This window comes from Heterodontus francisci, chromosome 23, assembly GCF_036365525.1.
Source record: "Heterodontus francisci isolate sHetFra1 chromosome 23, sHetFra1.hap1, whole genome shotgun sequence".
In the NCBI taxonomy this organism is placed as follows: domain Eukaryota; kingdom Metazoa; phylum Chordata; class Chondrichthyes; order Heterodontiformes; family Heterodontidae; genus Heterodontus; species Heterodontus francisci.
In genome coordinates, this window is record NC_090393.1 from 38,518,910 (window position 1) to 38,537,778 (window position 18,869).

The following is an 18,869-nucleotide window of genomic DNA, read 5'->3' on the forward strand; positions in this document are numbered from 1 at the left end:
TATACAAAAAAAGTTATGGTTATTTACACAGAAAATAGACAATCTGTAATAATATAAATTAGCACCAATATTTATTTGGAGGATAAATCCTGCAACTTAAATGTGTCTTGTGTGCATTCTTTCAGCTTGTGCTGCCAATAACTGAATCTTCTCCATTAGAGTAATGTGTTGTAGCTCTGCGTGGAGTTACTGAACAGAATAATCAATTGACTAATGACTTTTAATTTGTGATCTCAAATAGTCGAACAACTTAAAAATGTACAATTGCCAGCAGGTGGCACTCATGTGACATTGTTTGTAACAGAGCTTTCCATTGACAGGTTCCTGTTGATGGCTTTAAAGACATTGAGGCTCTAGGTGGTCCATTCCATTTTATTGAAGATGAATTGTTGTCAATTCTAAACCTGGATAGGAGGTAAGTAAATGGTAGCAGAATATAAAAATCAGGATGAAACAAATAAGTCAGTCTATCAATAAAAGCAAAATACTGCGGATGCTGGAAATCTGAAATAAAAACAAGAAATGCTGGAACCACTCAGCAGGTCTGGCAGCATCTGTGGAAAGAGAAGCAGAGTTAACATTTCAGGTCAGTGACCCTTCTTTGGAACACCGAAGAAGGGTCACTGACCCGAAACGTTAACTCTGCTTCTCTTTCCACAGATGCTGCCAGACCTGCTGAGTGGTTCCAGCATTTCTTGTTTTAAAAGCAGTCTATCAAGCTGAGTTTCTTTTTCCAATTTAAAAGATTGTAATTAAATTAATGGTGAGGCAAATGTTGGATAATTGGAGATTCACTTTTTACTGTAGGAAATACCTGACTTGGAAATATTATTCTCGGAAAATCCTGTGCTTTCTTCGTCAGCAGGACATCATGGAAAAATTGAAGAAGTTTCTCTCAACTCCATCAGAACAGCAACAATTAATAGAAGGTAAATGAATTAATTATACTTTTTTCCAAAAACGCTTATTTAGTAAGATGGTATAAATAACCACATTCCATGTTGGGTAACAATATTTTCAACTAAAGTTTGTGTAGCTTTGCTTTCTTACTCAAGTTAACTATTAGAAAGACAGACATATAAAAATTAAGATGTGCAGCTCTTACAAAATAGAAATGGATAATTTTCATGTGAACATATCTTTTAAGTTGTCACTCCTAATGCATCATTTGCTAGCGAAGGGGCAGACAGGAAACCCACTTTCGGGTCTCGCTCAGTGCCACTTTTTTGCAAACCTTGGGATAGCTCAAGATTAGCCAAAGGTGACTCCATTCCTTTCCTGCATCATCCTCTCACTCGAATGAATTTGGGGAAATCGCCAAGTAGAAATTACGGGTGAGGGTGTTTTTGCTCCCACAATGTTACAATATTGAATTTAAAGTGCTAGTGCACTACACGATGACATTTCCCACAAAAAAAACTGTTGTCAGGATTATGTACTTGCAATGATATAATTATATATACTGTAAAATGCATAATTAGTGTAAGCGTAGAGTTTGATTTATTCTTTACAGGTGTTGTGCTGATAGACCAATACTGCAACCCTTTAGCAGACTCCTCCCTGGAAAATGTCTTATTACAGCTGAATTATATTACAGAAGAGGTGAAAAAAGTGTTGCGTTTAACAAATTTTTCTCATCCAAGTGTCACTGCAGAAAGAGGTAAATAATTTTAGCTATGCAGCTTGTTTCTCCAATGGATCAGCATTGTACTTTTATTTCTTATTGCAATAAGGAATCTCATTTCTTTGGACCTAACCTCTGCCCTCAAAAGTACAGTGAAATCCAATGCCAGCAATTCAAGAGTTTAGTAACTTGCAACTGGGGACCCAACTTTGCGTCTTGATTGACATTTGAACTTGTGCATTCCAGAGTGGTTCCTTTGAAACAACTGGGGCCAAGACTTTACACATTATTAAAGCTGCTTTTGAGGCATGAGACCCTGGAAAACCACACTACTGACTATTGATGCTTTGTGTTGGTGTGTCACAGAGCAACTTAGTAGGGAGCAAGGTTTAATTTACAGGTCATTCAGGTAATCAAATTGGTTGTTTTAGAGGGGGAAGCTAAACTAGATTCTGAAAAATAGATTTTCTTCTGTGAAATGGGCAGTACTTAGTGTTTCCTTCTCCTTTTGTGTAAACATGTATTGTAATATAGATGGGAAATTGATCTAAAATGCTTAGTTTTTCCAGATTGTTCTACCTAATATAGCCGGCCAAATTGTAGCATTACTTTTTTTTTTGGTGATTCTTATTTCAGATGGTGAAATGTTTATTGATTTAGAACTTCAGCAACAGGTTCTGGACGCTATGAACTGTGTCATATACAAGCAACTGAAATTTAAAGGAAATGAAGATGATTATTACAACCCTATGAATTCCTATATACACCAGGTATGAGACTTTCAAGATAATGTTCTGTCTAGTTATGAACTGCATATTTAAAAGTCCTTATTTCCATGTTATTTGTATTTAGGTGCTTAGACAAAAAAAAGGAATTCCCATCACTCTTTGCGTGATATATTCAACATTAGGCAAGAATCTGGGTGTACAACTGGAGCCGGTCAGCTTTCCCAGTCACTTTCTCTTAAGATGGTGCCAAAAACTTGAAGGGTAATAATGTCTTGTGTATCTTTTTGAATGAATCAATTTCATTTTAATGTAGCCGAAATTAACATTCCTTGCCAGAACTCTGTTCCTCCCACTCTGGCCTCATATGCACCCCCAATCAATTGCAGGTCATGTCTTCAACCTTTTAAGCCTCATGATCTGGAATTCCCTCCCTAAAGCTCTCTACCTCTCCACTTCTCTCTCCTTTTACAAGCTTCCTTAAAAAGCCAACTTTCAGCCAAGCTTTTGGTTACCCCTACTAATATCTCCTCCTTTGGCTCACATTCCATTTTTGTCTGATTACACTTCTGTGAAGAGCCTAGGGATGCTTTTCTGTATGTTGATATTCTGTACCTGATTTCAAGGTGGTGATGTTATGGATGTGATAATTGATCTGGCACAGCATGATATCTGGAAAGGTTTACACATGTAGTGTACAACACTACATACTGTCCAAATACCATAATTTGCAACGATCACTTCAGAGGCAGTGAAAAAATGCTGGTTTCTGAACAGATCTGAATGATTAAAGTATGTGCTGCAACAGATCACTGACTGGTAAACATATTTATGATTTCATGACATAGAACATAAAAAGCAAATCTTTCCTGCAAATATCTTAAAAGGTAATTTCATCCTTATTACAAAAAAGGTTATGACACATTGGTTAAAGATATTGTCATGCAGACCCCCACCTGCCAAGAATGAGGCATATTAATTTTGTCAGATGAATATTGATTTTAAACTGTTACTGGAGTGAAGAAATGACTTGTTTGAAGGTCACCAGACACTGGGCTGGAAGGACATTTGCATACTAAGAGACGCTACTTGTGGCTATTCCCTGTTCCACTTAACCCAAATGGATTTTGATCACCAGACATTGAAGGTGTAAGGAAGCGCATTCCGGGCCCAGCTAAGATGATACAATCCACCCTGTGTGATGCACACATGCAAATAGAGACAGAAAAGAGCAGAAGAAAAATAAAGTGGATAGGTTTGAGGCAATATCTGAAGAGTTGTTGTTACGGTTCTTAGAGCTCATTGTAGAGTCCTTGATTGTTGGTAGGTCTTGCTTTTCGTTGGGGCCCAGTATTCTTCTTAAACCTTGTTCACTGTAGGAGACTTTTCTGTCTTGGGGTTCATGTGTCGTCAGTCGGTTTTTGGAGTTCCGTGAGAAAGATATGGGAGAGCAGATAGGAGAGGCTGTGGTGAGCCAGCCAGGAGAGGTCTTTTCAATCCAGGAGCTTTTTCCAGATGGCTTTCTCCCAAACTCTCAGTTCAAGCTCGTACAATTCAGAGAAACAAACTCAGACTGCCAAGCAGTTTAGTCATGTGACTAACTGGTTTGACCACGTCTGTTTGTGGATTGTATTGGAGCAGGGGATGGCACCTTTGTTCCCAGACACTGTCTGTTGATATGCAAAATGTCTTTCTAGCCAGGGGCCTGGCAACCCCTTGTCACAGGCCTTCTCTTCTTCCCAGCAACAGTTTGAAATTTCAGTGTCCATGTGGCAAAATTAATGTGCCTCATTCTTGGCAGGTGGGAGGCCTGCATGACAAAAGAAAAGACTCCTACATCGGAACAAGTTGAAGCATAAACTGGGCCCCAACGAATTGCAAGACTTGTCGGCAACTCAAGACTCCACATTGAACTTGAAGGACTGTAACTGCCAGATATTGCCTCAAACTGTTCCCCTTTATTCCTTCTAATTTTTCTGTCTTTATCTGTATGTGTGTTTATCTCGTATTCATGCTAACGTTGTTGCGTTGCATATTCGTAGTTGTTAACCAGATTAGAGTTTAAGATTAATAAACTTCTACCTTTCTCCTTTAAATCTAAAGAAACCTGTTTGATTTCTTTGCCTTACAATTGGAGCAGTGAACAAAGGATTCACCTAAGGGGGAGCTAAAAATACAGTTTTAAAATTGCACCTGTTACGGTTAAACCAGGCAAAGGCTGAGGGCGCCCCTAGACCCCTTCCCACCTGGTCATAACAATATGTTTGATTAACTTGGGGAATTTGAACATCTTGCACATTTTAAATTGTGGCATGAATAAATGTTTTTCATAAATAATCAGCCATGCTGAGCACATTCTCATTACAGATTTGTTCATGTTTGGCTCTTGTGAGGTATTTAGAAATATACGATTTTTTAAAAAACTTTTCCAAGTATGTATGTTTTATAGTTTGTTACAATAGGTGAGGACTGCTCTTCCAGAAAATCAGTCAGTTATTTTGGAATTTGCCTATTTGATTAATTTTTCCATTATTAGTTGTTTGCCATTGTATGAAATTTCATTGCTTTTTGTGTGATGTTTGTAATTAAATCCTTTATTTTTCACAGGAGTACTGATATTTTGGACTATGTCTACATTGATGCCTTTGATAATGGAAAACCATGTACTGTAAAGGAATGTGAGCATCTGATTGGCCAGCAAGTTGCAACTAATTTTTACAGTTCTGTTACCACTAAGGATGTGCTGTTCCGCATGGTAACAAATCTGTTCCACCTGGGAAAGAGGTAAGAGATGGAAGGGTGTATCCTGAGTCTGTAGTTGATATTGGTTTGAAGTAATAGTTCCATGTAATTGGATGCCACTCATTCAAAGCCAAATTTGCTCTGCATATATGCAGTTACCTATGCTGGAGACCAAGTAGAAGTCAGATGGCATGTCTCTGCTGTTATGCTTTCTCGTGATTCTAGTTTCCCAGCAGAAATAATACTGGCAGTTGTTTTGGAGAAAGGGGACTGCCCATTCTGATTCCTCGGGTACAGGAGTTGTACAGGGCTGAGCTGATTATTTGGTAGAAAATCACTTGGTCGGAAAGAGAGTGGATGTGGCATCAAAAACCAAATTAAGCTAAAGGCATACTGTTGTGCATAATATATGTATATTTTAAATTTGAACATTAGATAACTGATTTGAACTGCCAAATACTGCAGGTATTCTAAAGATTTGACAGTTTGTAAGATATGACAAACTCCCAAATAAGCTTGTTAAATGCTTGGGGAAGTCTTAAACATGACTGGCTGTATCTGTTTAGCTTCAAAGAAATTTAAGCAATGCAAAACTATTTCAGCCTTCATCTTATGGAACCATCCTATTGCCACCATAGGAAATGTTATGTCCAATTTCTTTAGCAGTACAGTAACTTTCTTTGGCAATTGTTATTGGTAACAATCTCGCCTTTGAATCAGAAGCTTGAGGATGCAAACCCTACTCCAGGATTGAGTGGATAATCTGGACTGGCATTTTACTTCACTACACAGGGAGTACTGCATTTTCAGAAGCACTGATTAACTCTCTCACTCATAGCTGACGTAGAGCAACAACTATAATTTTACGTTCAGGTGGTTAAGCCAGATATTACATCAGGAGTAGTGGAGTGTATTGCTGTGAAGCCTCCATTGTATTTGTGACTTGGGCATTGATTCGTTATATGTTCCATGGTCTGTTCTGAGTGACCGCAGTCGTACACTGTAGAGTTTTTAATTTTGCATTTGTGCATCAAGTATCATCTGCATCTGCAATGGTTTGTGCGGATGCGGTTTCGGGTCACCCATGAGCTTTGTGGAAGATTGAAGCCAGGAATCTACTGCATCAGGTCTTTCACAAGGTCTTTATAACTTCTTGTGAACTCCATTTGACTTTCCAAGCTTTGTCTTGGTTGATGTTGCATTGTCGAAGGTTAAGCACATAGATACAAAAGGGCTTGCGGGACCTCAAGCGTGTTGGAGTACGTTATTGAGGTTCCAGTGGAAGGGGCGACGTTTGTTTTCCTCTATTTGCTGGATTTCCAGGAGTGTTGTGGCATCATGATGAATATATGGGAGAGTGATGTGTGACAGCACAGGCAGCCATGGTGTTGGGGTTGACTTGAGCCTTCGTGATAAACTGCATTACAGTGTTCAGTTGGACATAGACAAGTCAAGTGTGACTACTTCTGATCCATATCGGGCTACAGAGTATACAAGGGCCATCACTGATATCCAAAGCACTGATGCCGATGCTCCCCAGCTTGTGTTTGCCAGCTTCAGGACCAAGTTGATCCTTGTCTTCGTCTTGGCGGCTACTTTCTTCAGGTGCTTGTGAAAGGTTAGTGTGTGGTTCAGCTTCACTCCGAGATAGGTGGGAATGTGGTCATGTTGCACAGTATTGCAGCAGAATGTCACTTTCAGGATACACTTAGAGTTTTGGTTAATAAGAGAGAGTGCAGTGACTTGTTTTGTGAAGGCTTGGTTTGAGCTTCTGTTTTTGAAAATATTCTTCAATGGTGTTGAGTCCAGCTTGAACGTGAACCTAAATGCTGTTGAAGGTGGCTACTTGCGTTACCAGGGCAAGATTGTCTGCATATGTAAATTTATGTGCCTTTGTTGGCAGAATGTTGCTTGGGTAAACATTGAAGAGTGTCGGCACGAGCACTGAACCTTGTGGCAGTTTGTTATTGAGGAACTAGGGAAAGCTGACTTTGTCAGCCAAATGGGCACATAGCTGCCTATTGCTCAGCATCGTCCAGAGCAAGTGCAGAGTTTTGAGGCAGGGTTGATCCTTGCGAGCTTCAGCCTTAGTCCTTTAATCCATGCTGTAGGCTGAGGACAGATCCACAAAGGTCTTGGATTTCTTCTGGAATCTGGCCTTGATCAAAACTTGATCACAGCAACTTCAATTGGGCTGGAATCCTGCTTGTACTTTGGGGGTTATGATCTTTAGGTTGCCCGACTGGTTGTACTGCCAGGGCAGGTGATTGTTTGTTTGATTTTGTCCAACAGGCTTGGGTATATTCTTTCTGGAATCCCCGGGAAATGCCTTTTCTGGTGGCGCAGGGATTTAGATTAGCACTTTTATGACTGCTACCCTGTATCAGGTTGGCTTTGGCCAGATTTGACCGATGCCGGGGATTCCGAGCCATCGTGGGCCTGTGTTGACTTTTGGAGAAATTGGGGAGTACTTTGCAGGATGTCTGAAGTGTGCTCCCACCTTGGTCTTTAATAACAATAGTGAGGTCTAGATGGAATCGCATTGCCAGCGAACAGAGTGGAAAGTTGCTTGCTGTTAGGGATCAAAGACTAGTTGCAGATAATTCATGGATATGCATTCTGTGAGGTCTGTCAAATGAGGCATTAAAATGAATGAAAGTAAAAGATCCCATGGCAATATCTGAAAAAGACCAGCAAGTTCTTCTGGTATTATGGCCAACATTTCTGCCTGACCCAGCACCACCAAAACAACAGATTTACTGGGCATTCATTTACTATTTGCTGGGACCTTATTGTGTGTAATTTGGCTGCCATGCTTGTCAGCACAACAACAATGACTACATTTCAGGATGTATGTAACTGACTATGATGTAATTTGGGATATAGAGTATCTGAAAGGTCCTATACAAGTGCTGTTGCTATCTAGGACAAATTGTAAAGTGGAACATTTCATTGTAAAACTTAAAAGAAACACTTTTTATAGGGAAATGGTTCTTTACACATTGCCTAAAATAATTTTGTTGTTGTTTACAGAGAGGGCAGTGACCAGTCTTATCAATTACTACGAAATGCTCTTGATTTGTATCTCACTTTGGCTCCTGATGATGTTCAATACCTGATGCTTCAGGCCAGGCTTTACTTTCACTTGGGGATCAATCCAGAAAAGGTAATTGGTGAAACTGGGAGTCTCTGTTACTAGTTAGACTCACAGATGGTTTCTCGTGGATGTGTGGAATGCTTGATAATGTTATTCAGTGGGTAGTTATGTAGTATAATTGGAAGGAAACCCATATTAGCTTTGTATTCTCTGCCAATAACAGTTTGGAAAGTAAGTCACAATTGACAGATGCAAATAGAAATGGAAATTGAATTGAACATCAATTTTCATGTTGACATGTTTCTGGTCAAGATATGGAAAACTACAGAACACATCTGATTCTGAATGTCTGTCTGCCCTCAACCATTGAGTACAAATTATTCTCCACAGCCAAGACCAAGTTAATATAACTGTGGAGAAATGCAGTTAGGTACTTTAACATGAGGAATATACAGTTAATTGTATAGAATTGGATGTTTAATTGTATTCAGGTGGTGGGCATTAACAGGGGATTCACTTGTGCTCCAATATACAGGAGCAAACTGAAACTGTTCGTTGGGTTTGGAGGTGCATGTTTGTAATATGTGTTTCTGTAAATAAAAGCTTAAGTGTGTAAACATTAAGCTCCTGTTCTATTCTTCTTGTCCTGGCTATCTGGATTAAAACATACACATCCATAGAAATGCAGCTCTTTGGAAAGTCAATATCCCACCTTGTATGCAAGATGTGATTCTCCACATGTTGAATTTCTGTGTCAACATACTGTTTGGCAGAGACATTGAATGAAGCAAGGTGCTTCCCCATGGCTAGTGGAGAGCCAGTGTGTTCTCCTACATCTCATAACTAATGCCTGCCAAGTGACTCCGTGAGGTCTGAAAGATCTCCAGAACTCATCAGTCAGAGAAGGCGTGAAGCGTGGTGAGGTGGGGGAATGAAATACATTTTTTTTAAAAAATACATTGTCTCCACTACAGTAAGTGCTTTTGTTAGAGATGTGGTTCAGTAGCATGTAGAGCAGAGGATTCCATGTGAGTATTCTAAACTATGACCAGGAAGATGCCATGATCACTCCCTAGCCAGGACAACGGTTAGGGCACTACAATTGGACTTTGCTTCTTTGGCTAGGAAGGGAAGGGAAAAATCGGCAATGGCTTCTGCTTCTGCTTGGTATCTGTGACTTGCTGTATGGAAATGCTGGGTGAGAATGATGTGATAGGCTATTGAACGATGGGGTCTATTATCAGCACCTGTGAAGCATACCTCATCAGAAATAAGGAGAGGAGTAGGGATGAAAGTCAGAAACAACAAAAATAGAAGCGCTGTGAAAGAGAAAATAGCAGCTTATAACTAGCTGAATGCCCAAATGGACAACTACTTAAGTGAGAGAAAAGTGAGCATGTACTAGAACATTTAAAAAAGAATACGTTTCTGCAAATTAACATGGAAAATGGATTTGAATAATTTTGTGATAGTGAGGTATTTTGTCAATGCTGCTGAAGTACAAGTCCCTTAGCACCCCTGTGGAGGGTAAAGATTATTGATCTTTTCCTGCTACATGCTTACGTTTAGATGTTGAAGTCTGTTTGCAGTGCTACTATTATACTTTAATTTTATGGATCTCAGTTTACATTTATAAATAAGGAATTGGATCTCTACTTAAAAGGAAAATGTGCAGGCCTATGGAGAAAGCCCCACTCCCCTGCACTAATTAGTAGATCTTTCAGAGCGCTAGTAGAGGTGCAGTGGGCCGAATGGCCGCCTTCTATGCTGTATATGCAAGTAAGTGGGGTCATTCTGTAAAATCTAACAAACAAATTTTCTCCCTTGACTTTCTCCATTAATTACCTAGTCTTGGAGCTGTAAGCAAAGCTTCTGCAAAAAAAATGGATAGCTGAGTAATAAAATAGTCAACTAGAAATAGTGAAATCTAAATTATGGTCACCTTTGGGGTCTGGAGTGAGCTTTCCTTCTTTTACAGGTGTCTTACTTTCAAAATGGTCATTATATATACTGTAAAAATTTCCCAATCTTGAACCAACAGAGATTATGATCACCAAATCAGCTGCAACAATGTTGAGACCACCCACCGCAGCCCCCCGCTTCGTCTCTCAACACCATAGGAAGAACATAGGAAGATAGGAAGAGGAGTAGGCCATTCAGCCCCTCGAGCCCGTCCCGCCATTCAGTGAGATCATAGCTGATCCGCGGCTTAACTCCATGTACCTGCCTTTGGCCCATATCCCTTAATATCTTTGCTTAACAAAAATCTATCTATCTCAGATTAAAAATTAACAACTGTTTTGTCTTCAACTGCTGTTTGTGGGAGGGAGTTCCAAACCTCTACCACCTTTTGCATGAAGAAGTGCTTCCTAACATCTCTCCTGAACGGACTGGTCCTAATTTTTAGACTATGCCCCCCCCCCCCTCCAAGTTTTAGAATCTCCAACCAGTGGAAATAGTTTATCTTTATCTAGCATGTCTTTTCCTGTTAATATCTTGAAGACTTCAATCAGATCACCCCTTAACCTTCTAAATTCTAGGGAAAACAGGTCTAATTTGTGTAATCTCTCCTCGTAACTTAACCCCTGTAGTCCAGGTATCATTCTTTTAAACCCACGTTGCACTCCCTCCAAGGCCAGTATATCCTTCCTAAGGTGCGGTGCCCAGAACTGCTCACAGTACTCCAAGTGGGGTCTAACCAGGGTTTTGTACAGCTGCAGCATAACCACTGTGTCTTTATACTCCAATCCTCTAGATATAAAGGCTAGCATTCCATTAGCCTTTTTGATTATTTTCTGCACTTGCTCGTGGCATTTTAAAGATCTATGCACCTGAACGCCCAAGTCTCTTTGGACATCCACTGTACTTAACCTCTTTCCATTTAGAAAGTACCCTGCTCTATCCTTTTTGGTCCAAAATGGATAACCTCCTACTTGTCTGCGTTGAAATCCATCTGCCACAGTTTTGTCCACTCGCCTAGTCTGTCAATATCTCTTTGCAATTTTATGCTATCATCTAGACTGTCTACAATGCCGCCTAACTTTGAATCATCAGCAAATTTGGATATATGACTTACTATTGCCATCATCCAAGTTGTTAATGAATAATGTGAATAATTGAGGCCCCAACACCGATCCCTGCGGGACACCACTAGTTACATCCTGCCAATCGGAGTACTTGCCCATTATCCCTACTCTCTGTCGCCTACCACTCAACCAACATTCTAACCATGTCAATAATTTGCCCTCAACTCCATGGGCTTCTACCTTAGTTAACAGTCTCTTATGTGGGACTTTATCAAATGCCTTCTGGAAGTCCATATAAATAACATCCATAGACACTCCCCTGTCCACTACCTTAGTCACCTCTTCAAAAAATTCTATGAGATTTGTCAGGCATGACCTTCCCGTCATGAATCTACGCTGGCTGTCCCTGATTAACTGAAATTTTTCGAGGTGTTCAGTCACCCTATCCTTGATTATAGCCTCCAGCAACTTCCCCACCACAGATGTCAGGCTAACTGGTCTGTAACTTCTTTGGTCCTGGTGTTTTCTCACTCTTTAGTTCCATTAATTTCCTTGTTACTTATCATTTACTTACATTAATTGTATTAAGTCCCTGTCCCCTATCGACTGTTAGTTTTTTTGGGACTTCCGACAAGCTTTCCTCCTTTTCAACTGTAAATACTGAGGCAAAGTAATTGTTCAACATGTCTGCTGGTGTTCAGCTCTGTTCACTTAACAGTTTTGCAGTCTAAATTCCCATTTTGTTTCAAACTGCTATCACTTGGAGCAGAGCGTAACTTCAGTAATGAACTGTGCTTTTCAGTTCTACCTACCAGCAGTAGGACTAAAAGAAAAAGGTGGAAATGTGGTGACAGGTTGAAGCGTCCAAAGGCAAGTCTTAGAACAGATTGAGAACATTTGGGAGGGAAAACAATGGGTCGCATTATGGTTAGGAGTGAAACTACAGTTTTCTGGTTCAGCAGTGATTTTTGTAGGAAGACTGACTGATAGCTGGGACTCTAAGGCCTGTCTATCACTTTGTAGAGCAGCAAGGAGACCTGGGTCAGCCATCCGTCATCGCTCCCGAAAGCTAAAGCTCCTCAAAGAAGTAAATCCTATTAGAAGCCAAGGGAAAGAAACCAGTAGCAGGGTCAGAGAGAGGAGCTGCTGCTGGAAGAGTGCATGGCCCAGCGCTGGGACAGGATAGGACAGCACCTCTCAGTTAGCTTGTGCTTGCCTTGCTTAGAGAGGCTGGTGAGGTTAGTGTGTACAAGTCAGCATGTGGTGCCAATAGGATTCAAAAGAAACTGCCTTTGTCAAATGGGGAGTTCTTAACCCAGCATCTACAGTGGCAGAGAAATTTCTCTATCACTAGGATAGATCCATGCATGGATTCAGTCCCAGAGATAGAACAGTTCTCCACTGCTGTGAATGCTGGGTCAAGTGCTCCCTTTTTTCATAAAAGCCATTTCTTTCACAAAAAGTGTTGACCTTTGTGCACTGACTTTCTGAAAGTGACAGACTCGAGAATTTGGGGCAGAAAGGAAGCCAGCTACAAGGACGGTGTCAGTGGTCACGACTGTGAATGTTCCAGACAGAGCAGCTTTGCAGCAGGCTGTATCCATGTTTAAGCTGAAAAAGGACTTTGTGCGTTGAAGGTATCTGTTGTTTGGAATTTGAGAGTTCCCTTGGTTTCAGAATGCCTTTTGTATATTTTAGCATGCAAGTTATTTGAATCTGTCAAATAAGTGTCTTTTTTTGCAGGTGTCTTAGTTTTGGGAGTGTCTTTGTGTAGGTGTCACTGTAGTTTTGTAGTTGTTTGTATCCATAAACTCATTCAGTTCCATTGCTTTCTTTTTCATAGGTGTTGGATATTCTTCAGCACATACAGGCTGTGGATCCCTTGCAGCATGGTGTGGTGGGACACTTAGTCCAGCTAACGCTGGAGCAGATTGCACGCAAGAACCAAACAACTGCAGTTCAAGTAAAACGCCATACAGATGAGAAGCACAGAAAAATAGAGTATTCAGTGGGGCTCGTTATGAAACACAAAAGGTAACTTTGATTCATTGCATCCTTTGTGTTACAGATATCTCCAGGTTACCTCTTAAATCCAGTTAGTCTGAAGTTATTAATATCAGATAAAGGAATATTTTTTCAATGCTGGTAAAGCAAACATTGCCACCAACAAAACCGATTTGTGCAAGAAAAGAAAGGTCAGTAAAAGTTTGCGAGAAAGTAAATTTTCCAACTAAGTTGTTAACATAAGTTGTTTCTAGTTAATATAATTATCTCTAGTTACATGTTGTAAAGGTAAGATGCATAATTTTTTTTACTTAAAGATATTAATGAATGTGAAATCTGGTTTATGCTGACTATGCTTCTTTCCTTCTTGTATTTTGCCATGATATACAGGCAGAATAATAAGCTATTCATCACTCATCATATCATATATTAATGAATATCCTAATATTTTATCCTGATGTGAGGTAAGTATTTTTATACCCCTGGAATCTTTCCTAATTTGCTCACACATGCATCACACACGCTATACAACATCAGTTTGTCCATTAGTCATTTATATAATTTGAATTGATTGTCTCTGTTGTGAAAACAGCCATTTTTTTACTCCCTATTGTGACCTTAACTTCAGGAAGTATTTTGTGTTATTAAATTACAGTTAAAGCTAATCACAGTCTGATCCCTATTGTGAAAATGCTGTGGAACTGTAATTATTCGTGCTCCCATTATTGCTAAAATGTTGTGAATTTTTTGTTCTTTAGCCTCCCATTATTCCTCCCCCATGATCCCAGCTGAAGGGGCTGCCACAGACATGGGAGAGCTGGCCAAAAACTCGTTCCCCAATGTCAATCACAGCCTTCTTCCAGCTACAAAAGTAAGTATTCTCCTTCAGAAATCCATTTGGTAGCTCACTGAGATCAGTGCTATAAAGTTTGCAGTGAGGTTGACTACCTTTAGGGCACATCTCTGTAGCTCGGGTTGATGGTTAGCAACAGATATCATGTATTTGATCAAGTGCTTTTGCATCTGTTGGGCCCAGTGGCTCAATTGTGATTGGATGTGTGGGGAGCTCTAAACTGATAGATCAGATATGCAAAAAAAGCTTATCGATCTGCTGATCTGTATGCAAGGCACAGAGTATCTCATTAGAAGAAAAGGGTTGAAAATATTTTAATATAGTCTGTAGGTGTTACACAGGTATTTTAATCTTTGCACAGCACTTCAGTATTTGAAAAAAATAAGTTCTTAAATATTTAAAGAGGACTGAGGTAGGTGGATTGGGAATGACTAGCAGTCCAAATTCAGAGCAGCAGTGTAATTTGGGGATTCATACAGAGCTGTGAGGCTGCAGAATTCACTTTCAAGGTCAATGGCTGAGGCAGAAATTATATCTGTGTTCTAGATTAGATTGAATAGGTGAATGAAGGAAAAGGAATATTGGTACAGGGTAGGCGAATGTGATTAAAACTATTTGTCCTTGTGGAGCCTAAAATGCTGACAGATTAGTTGGGCTAAGTGATCTGTTTCTGTGTATTTCTGTGATTCCTGATTATCCATCAGTTTCCTTTACTCACCAGAGGTGGCACCTCCCATCATGCTGGAGAGTCAACATTTTATTCTAGTTTTAACTTCTTTAGAGTGTAAACTACTCACTTTTTCTTCTGAAATCTAGTTATCGTCATTATCTTCATTTTTTTTTTTTTTGGATTAATATTTTACAGCAATATAATAGTTGATCGTTGTTGCTCGGGATCTGCTAAGATGGAATTGTGTATGACATTCCTTTATGTTCACTACCCAGTTACTAAATGAGCATGTTCTGAGGTCAGCTGGAGGCTGAATGTTGAAGGAAGTTTCTGTAGATTGGCAGATATTTATAAATATCCAGTAATTGCTCTTGGGAAGAAGTCAAGTAATCAAAGTCATGGAAGCCAACAGGAAATGACTGGCTTTCTTTCAAAAAAAATACTGTTGATACTTTGAAGTTCACAAAAGAAGAGGATGAATTTAATGTTGCAGAATAGGAGGGGGGGGGGGCGGAGTAGAGATGTTGGTTCGGGTAAAAATAGATGGAAAGGAGGTGCTACATAGGTTGGCATCACCTCAAAGTTAGGTAGTGACTTGGTCCAGATGGAATGCATCCTAGGTTGCTGAGGGAAGCTTGGATAGAGTGTTCTGAAAGTGCCTCTGTTTTGCTAAATATATTTTTTAAGGAGTCATTTTTGAAAGATTGAAGAAATGTTAAACTTTGGGGTTTTCAAAGGGGATCATGTAAAGGCCGCTTGACTTTGGAAAAACAGTCTCTGGAAATGTTTTTTTAAAAGGGACACTGAAAGGTCTTGTGAAGAAAACAAGCCTTTCCAGGAAACCACCTGACTTCCAGCTCAAACAACAGAGAACTTTGGACACCTGGAGAAATTGTTTACAAAGAAGTGACCGGTCCTGTTGTTTGTTTGGCTTTTGAATTGTCTTGAGTAGGGGTTGAACTGTATAAAACGGGAGAGAACTTCCAAGGAAGGAGAGAAGACCACAACCCAGCTCAGCTTTCCAGAACCTCTCTTTTTTTAAAAAAAAAACCCTGAGAAGTCCACAGTGTCAACTCATCTCGTCTCCTGTCTTTGAAGAAAAGCCTGCTAAATTTATTCTGAACGCCAGCTGAAAAGAGCTGTTCTAAAAGATCCCAGTGACCCGTCTACGTGTACTCGGAGGCCAGACAGTATGCCAGTTTTGGAACACCAGGTATCTCATCTGCTGTTTCTTCAACAATGAGCAAGAACTCAGCCTAAGTATTTTGTCTGTAATAGAGCTCTTAAAAAATACCTTTTATTTTTCTGGTTAACCAGTGTATATGTGAGTGTGAGGGGCTAAGGTAAAAATGGAACTTTAATATTTCAATCTGCGTGCTTATGTCTTAATTCATTACTGGTAGACTTGTTTTGTAATAAACTGATAATTTTGTTGGTTATTAATGAAACCTGGTTAGTGTGTTTTATTCTGGGGAAAAATTGAGTTGTTACAACCAGGTGAGCAATGTCTAGGGGTCTTTTGCTATCTTTACCTGATCGTCTTGTAACAGGGTTTAATTTTTAAGCACACTGTGTTTTGAGTTCCCCTTTGTGTGAATCCTTGTTCACAGTTTCCAATTATAAGACAAAGAACTGAGCACAAACATGCTTTCTTTGGTTTAAAGCAGAAAGATGAAATTTATTAAACCTTAAACTTAAACTCATACAGTTCACGCTTATGGATATACGACACGCTCACGCTAGCATGCACATGCGATATAAACATGCAAAATAGGGACAGAAAAGAGCAGAAGAAAAGATAAATAGAACAGTTTGAGGTAGTATGTTTCTTGGGCTTGCTGTAGTCCTTGATTGAAGAAAAATAGTCTTGTGTTTCATTGGGGCCCAGTAATGATCTTAAAACTTTGTTCATGTGGCAAATCTCTCTCTCTCTCTTTGAGTTTCATGTGTTTTCACAAGATTCAGTTCCGTGGGAAGAGATGAACGGGTAGAAAGGAGAGGCTGTAATTCTTGCTTCCGTTCCAGGAGAGCTGTTTACCCCACGAGCACACTGCTTTGTCTAAGTTCAAGTCCCTTTGATGGGAGTTCAAATTCCAAAAAAAATTCCCAAGTTGCCCTGCAGGTTAGTCCTGTGACTAGTTCCTTATATGGAACAGTCAGTTCACATCCTTGGTTGGAGGTTCAAATTTCTCTGCAGCAGCCTGTTAGCCATGTGACTAAAACTGGTCTGACCACTTCTGTGTATTGGAGAAGCAACTGCTGGACCTCTGTCGTTTCAACATTGTCTGTTACCATGGAAATGTCTTTCCGGTCAGGGCTTGCAATTTTAAGTTTTAATGTTCATATGGTGAAATAATGTGTGCCTCAGTCTTGGCAGGTGGGGTTTGTGTGATTGACCATATCGGTAAGTGGGAAAATTTAAATATGTATTGTGACCCGTGGGGAAGTGCAACTAGAATAAACAGTGCACGCCTCCCGCCTCAGTCATAACAAGAGATAATAGAAGCTTTGACCACAACCTTTCAATCCTTGGATATTGGAGTTGTGCCAGTGGACCGGAAAATTGCAAATGCTACAGCCCTGTTCAAAAAAAAAAAAAAAAATCAGAGCGGTATAATCCTGGTAACTGGAGATATCAGTCTGGAGAGACGGTGGCATAGTAGTAATGTCACTGAAATAGTAGGGCATTAGGGATGGACAACAAATGCTATCCTTACCAGTTACACCCACATCCCATGGAAGAATTTTTTTTTAAAAAGCTGTCTAATGTCAGTGGTAGGAAAGCTACTAGAAACCATTGTTAAGGACAAAACTGAGTCTTATTTGGAGAAGCATGGGGTAACCAGGGCCAGACAGCATGGATTTGTTAAAGGCAAATCATGCCTGACAAACCTGATTGAGTTATTTGGTGAAGTAACAAAGGTTTATGAAGGTACTGGAGTAGATGTATATGTGGACTTTCAAAAGGTACTTGATAAAGTGCCAGATAATAGACGTATTTAGAAAGTAGAAGCCCTATTAAAGTATGAAAGGAATGGTGGCAACTTGGGCATATAATGGACTAAAGAATAGGAGGCAGAAAGCAGCAGTGAACAGATGTTGTTCTGACCAGCGAGAAGTATGCAGTGACGATCCCCCCCAGGGATTGGTATTCGGATCGTTACTTTTCTTGTTATATATTAATGACCTGGACTTGGGCATACAGGGCAGATGATACAAAATTCAAATATGGTAAACAGTGAGAAGGACAGTAACAGATTTCAGGAGGGCATACACATGACCGATCCAATTTAATGTGGACGTGTGTGAAATAATGAATTTTGTGAGAAATAATATGGAGAGGCAATATAATTGAAATGGTTCTATTTTAAGATGGGGGGTGGGGGGGGTACAAGAGCAGAGTGATCACGAGCTGCATATTTACAAATTGTTGAAGATGGCAGGGCAGGTTGATGAGGTGGAGAAGAAAGTGTATGGATACTTGGCTTTGAAAATAATGGCATTTCATACAAAAATAAAGTCAAGCTAAACCTTTACACATCTCTGGTTAGGCATTAGCTGGTCTCTTGTGTCCAATTCTGGGCACCACACTTTGGGAAGGATGTCAAGGACTTAGAAAGGATACAGAGAATGTTTACTAGGATGATGTTAGGGATGAGGGAAATCAGTTATGTGGAGAGATTGGAGAAGCTGGGATTGTTCTCCTTCAGAAAAGAGGGGAGATTTAATAGAGGTGTTCAAAATTATGAAGGGATTTATAGAGCAAATAAAGAGAAACTTTCATCTGGTAAGTGTGTTGGTAACCAGAGGTCATAGATTAAAGGTAATTGGCAAAAGAACTAGAAGGGAAATTTCTTCACACAGAGGGTTGTTAAGATCTGGAATGCACTCCTTGAAAAGGTGATTGAATTAGATTCCATATGAACTTTCAAAAGGCAGTTAGACATGTACAAAGAACAGCACAGGAACAGGCCATTCGGCCCTCCAAGCCTGCGCCGATCTTGATGCCTGCCTAAACTAAAACCTGCATTTCCGGGGACCATATCCCTCTATTCCCATCCTATTGTACTTGAAGAGAACTAATTTGCAGGGTTATGGGAAAAAGCTGGGGTGTGGGACTAAGTTGGA

General features: G+C 39.9%; 1 protein-coding gene across 5 annotated transcripts in view; it reads left to right on the forward strand.

Moving 5' to 3' along the window:
- The window catches only part of fbxo21 (F-box protein 21), a 54,123-nt gene that overhangs the window by 12,800 nt on the left and 22,454 nt on the right, over nt 1–18,869 (forward strand). The window contains exons 3-12 of one of the 5 annotated variants that reach the window (XR_010977272.1): nt 321–415; nt 808–929; nt 1,514–1,660; nt 2,261–2,394; nt 2,477–2,613; nt 4,957–5,133; nt 8,125–8,257; nt 13,058–13,248; nt 13,977–14,089; nt 15,540–16,149. Coding sequence is in view for 4 of the 5 variants with exons in the window: in XM_068055131.1 (XP_067911232.1) it covers nt 321–415; nt 808–929; nt 1,514–1,660; nt 2,261–2,394; nt 2,477–2,613; nt 4,957–5,133; nt 8,125–8,257; nt 13,058–13,248; nt 15,540–15,591 (1,188 nt within the window). In the remaining variant the exon portion in view is untranslated. The other 4 variants (XM_068055131.1, XM_068055132.1, XM_068055128.1 and 1 more) reach the window with 4 other exon arrangements.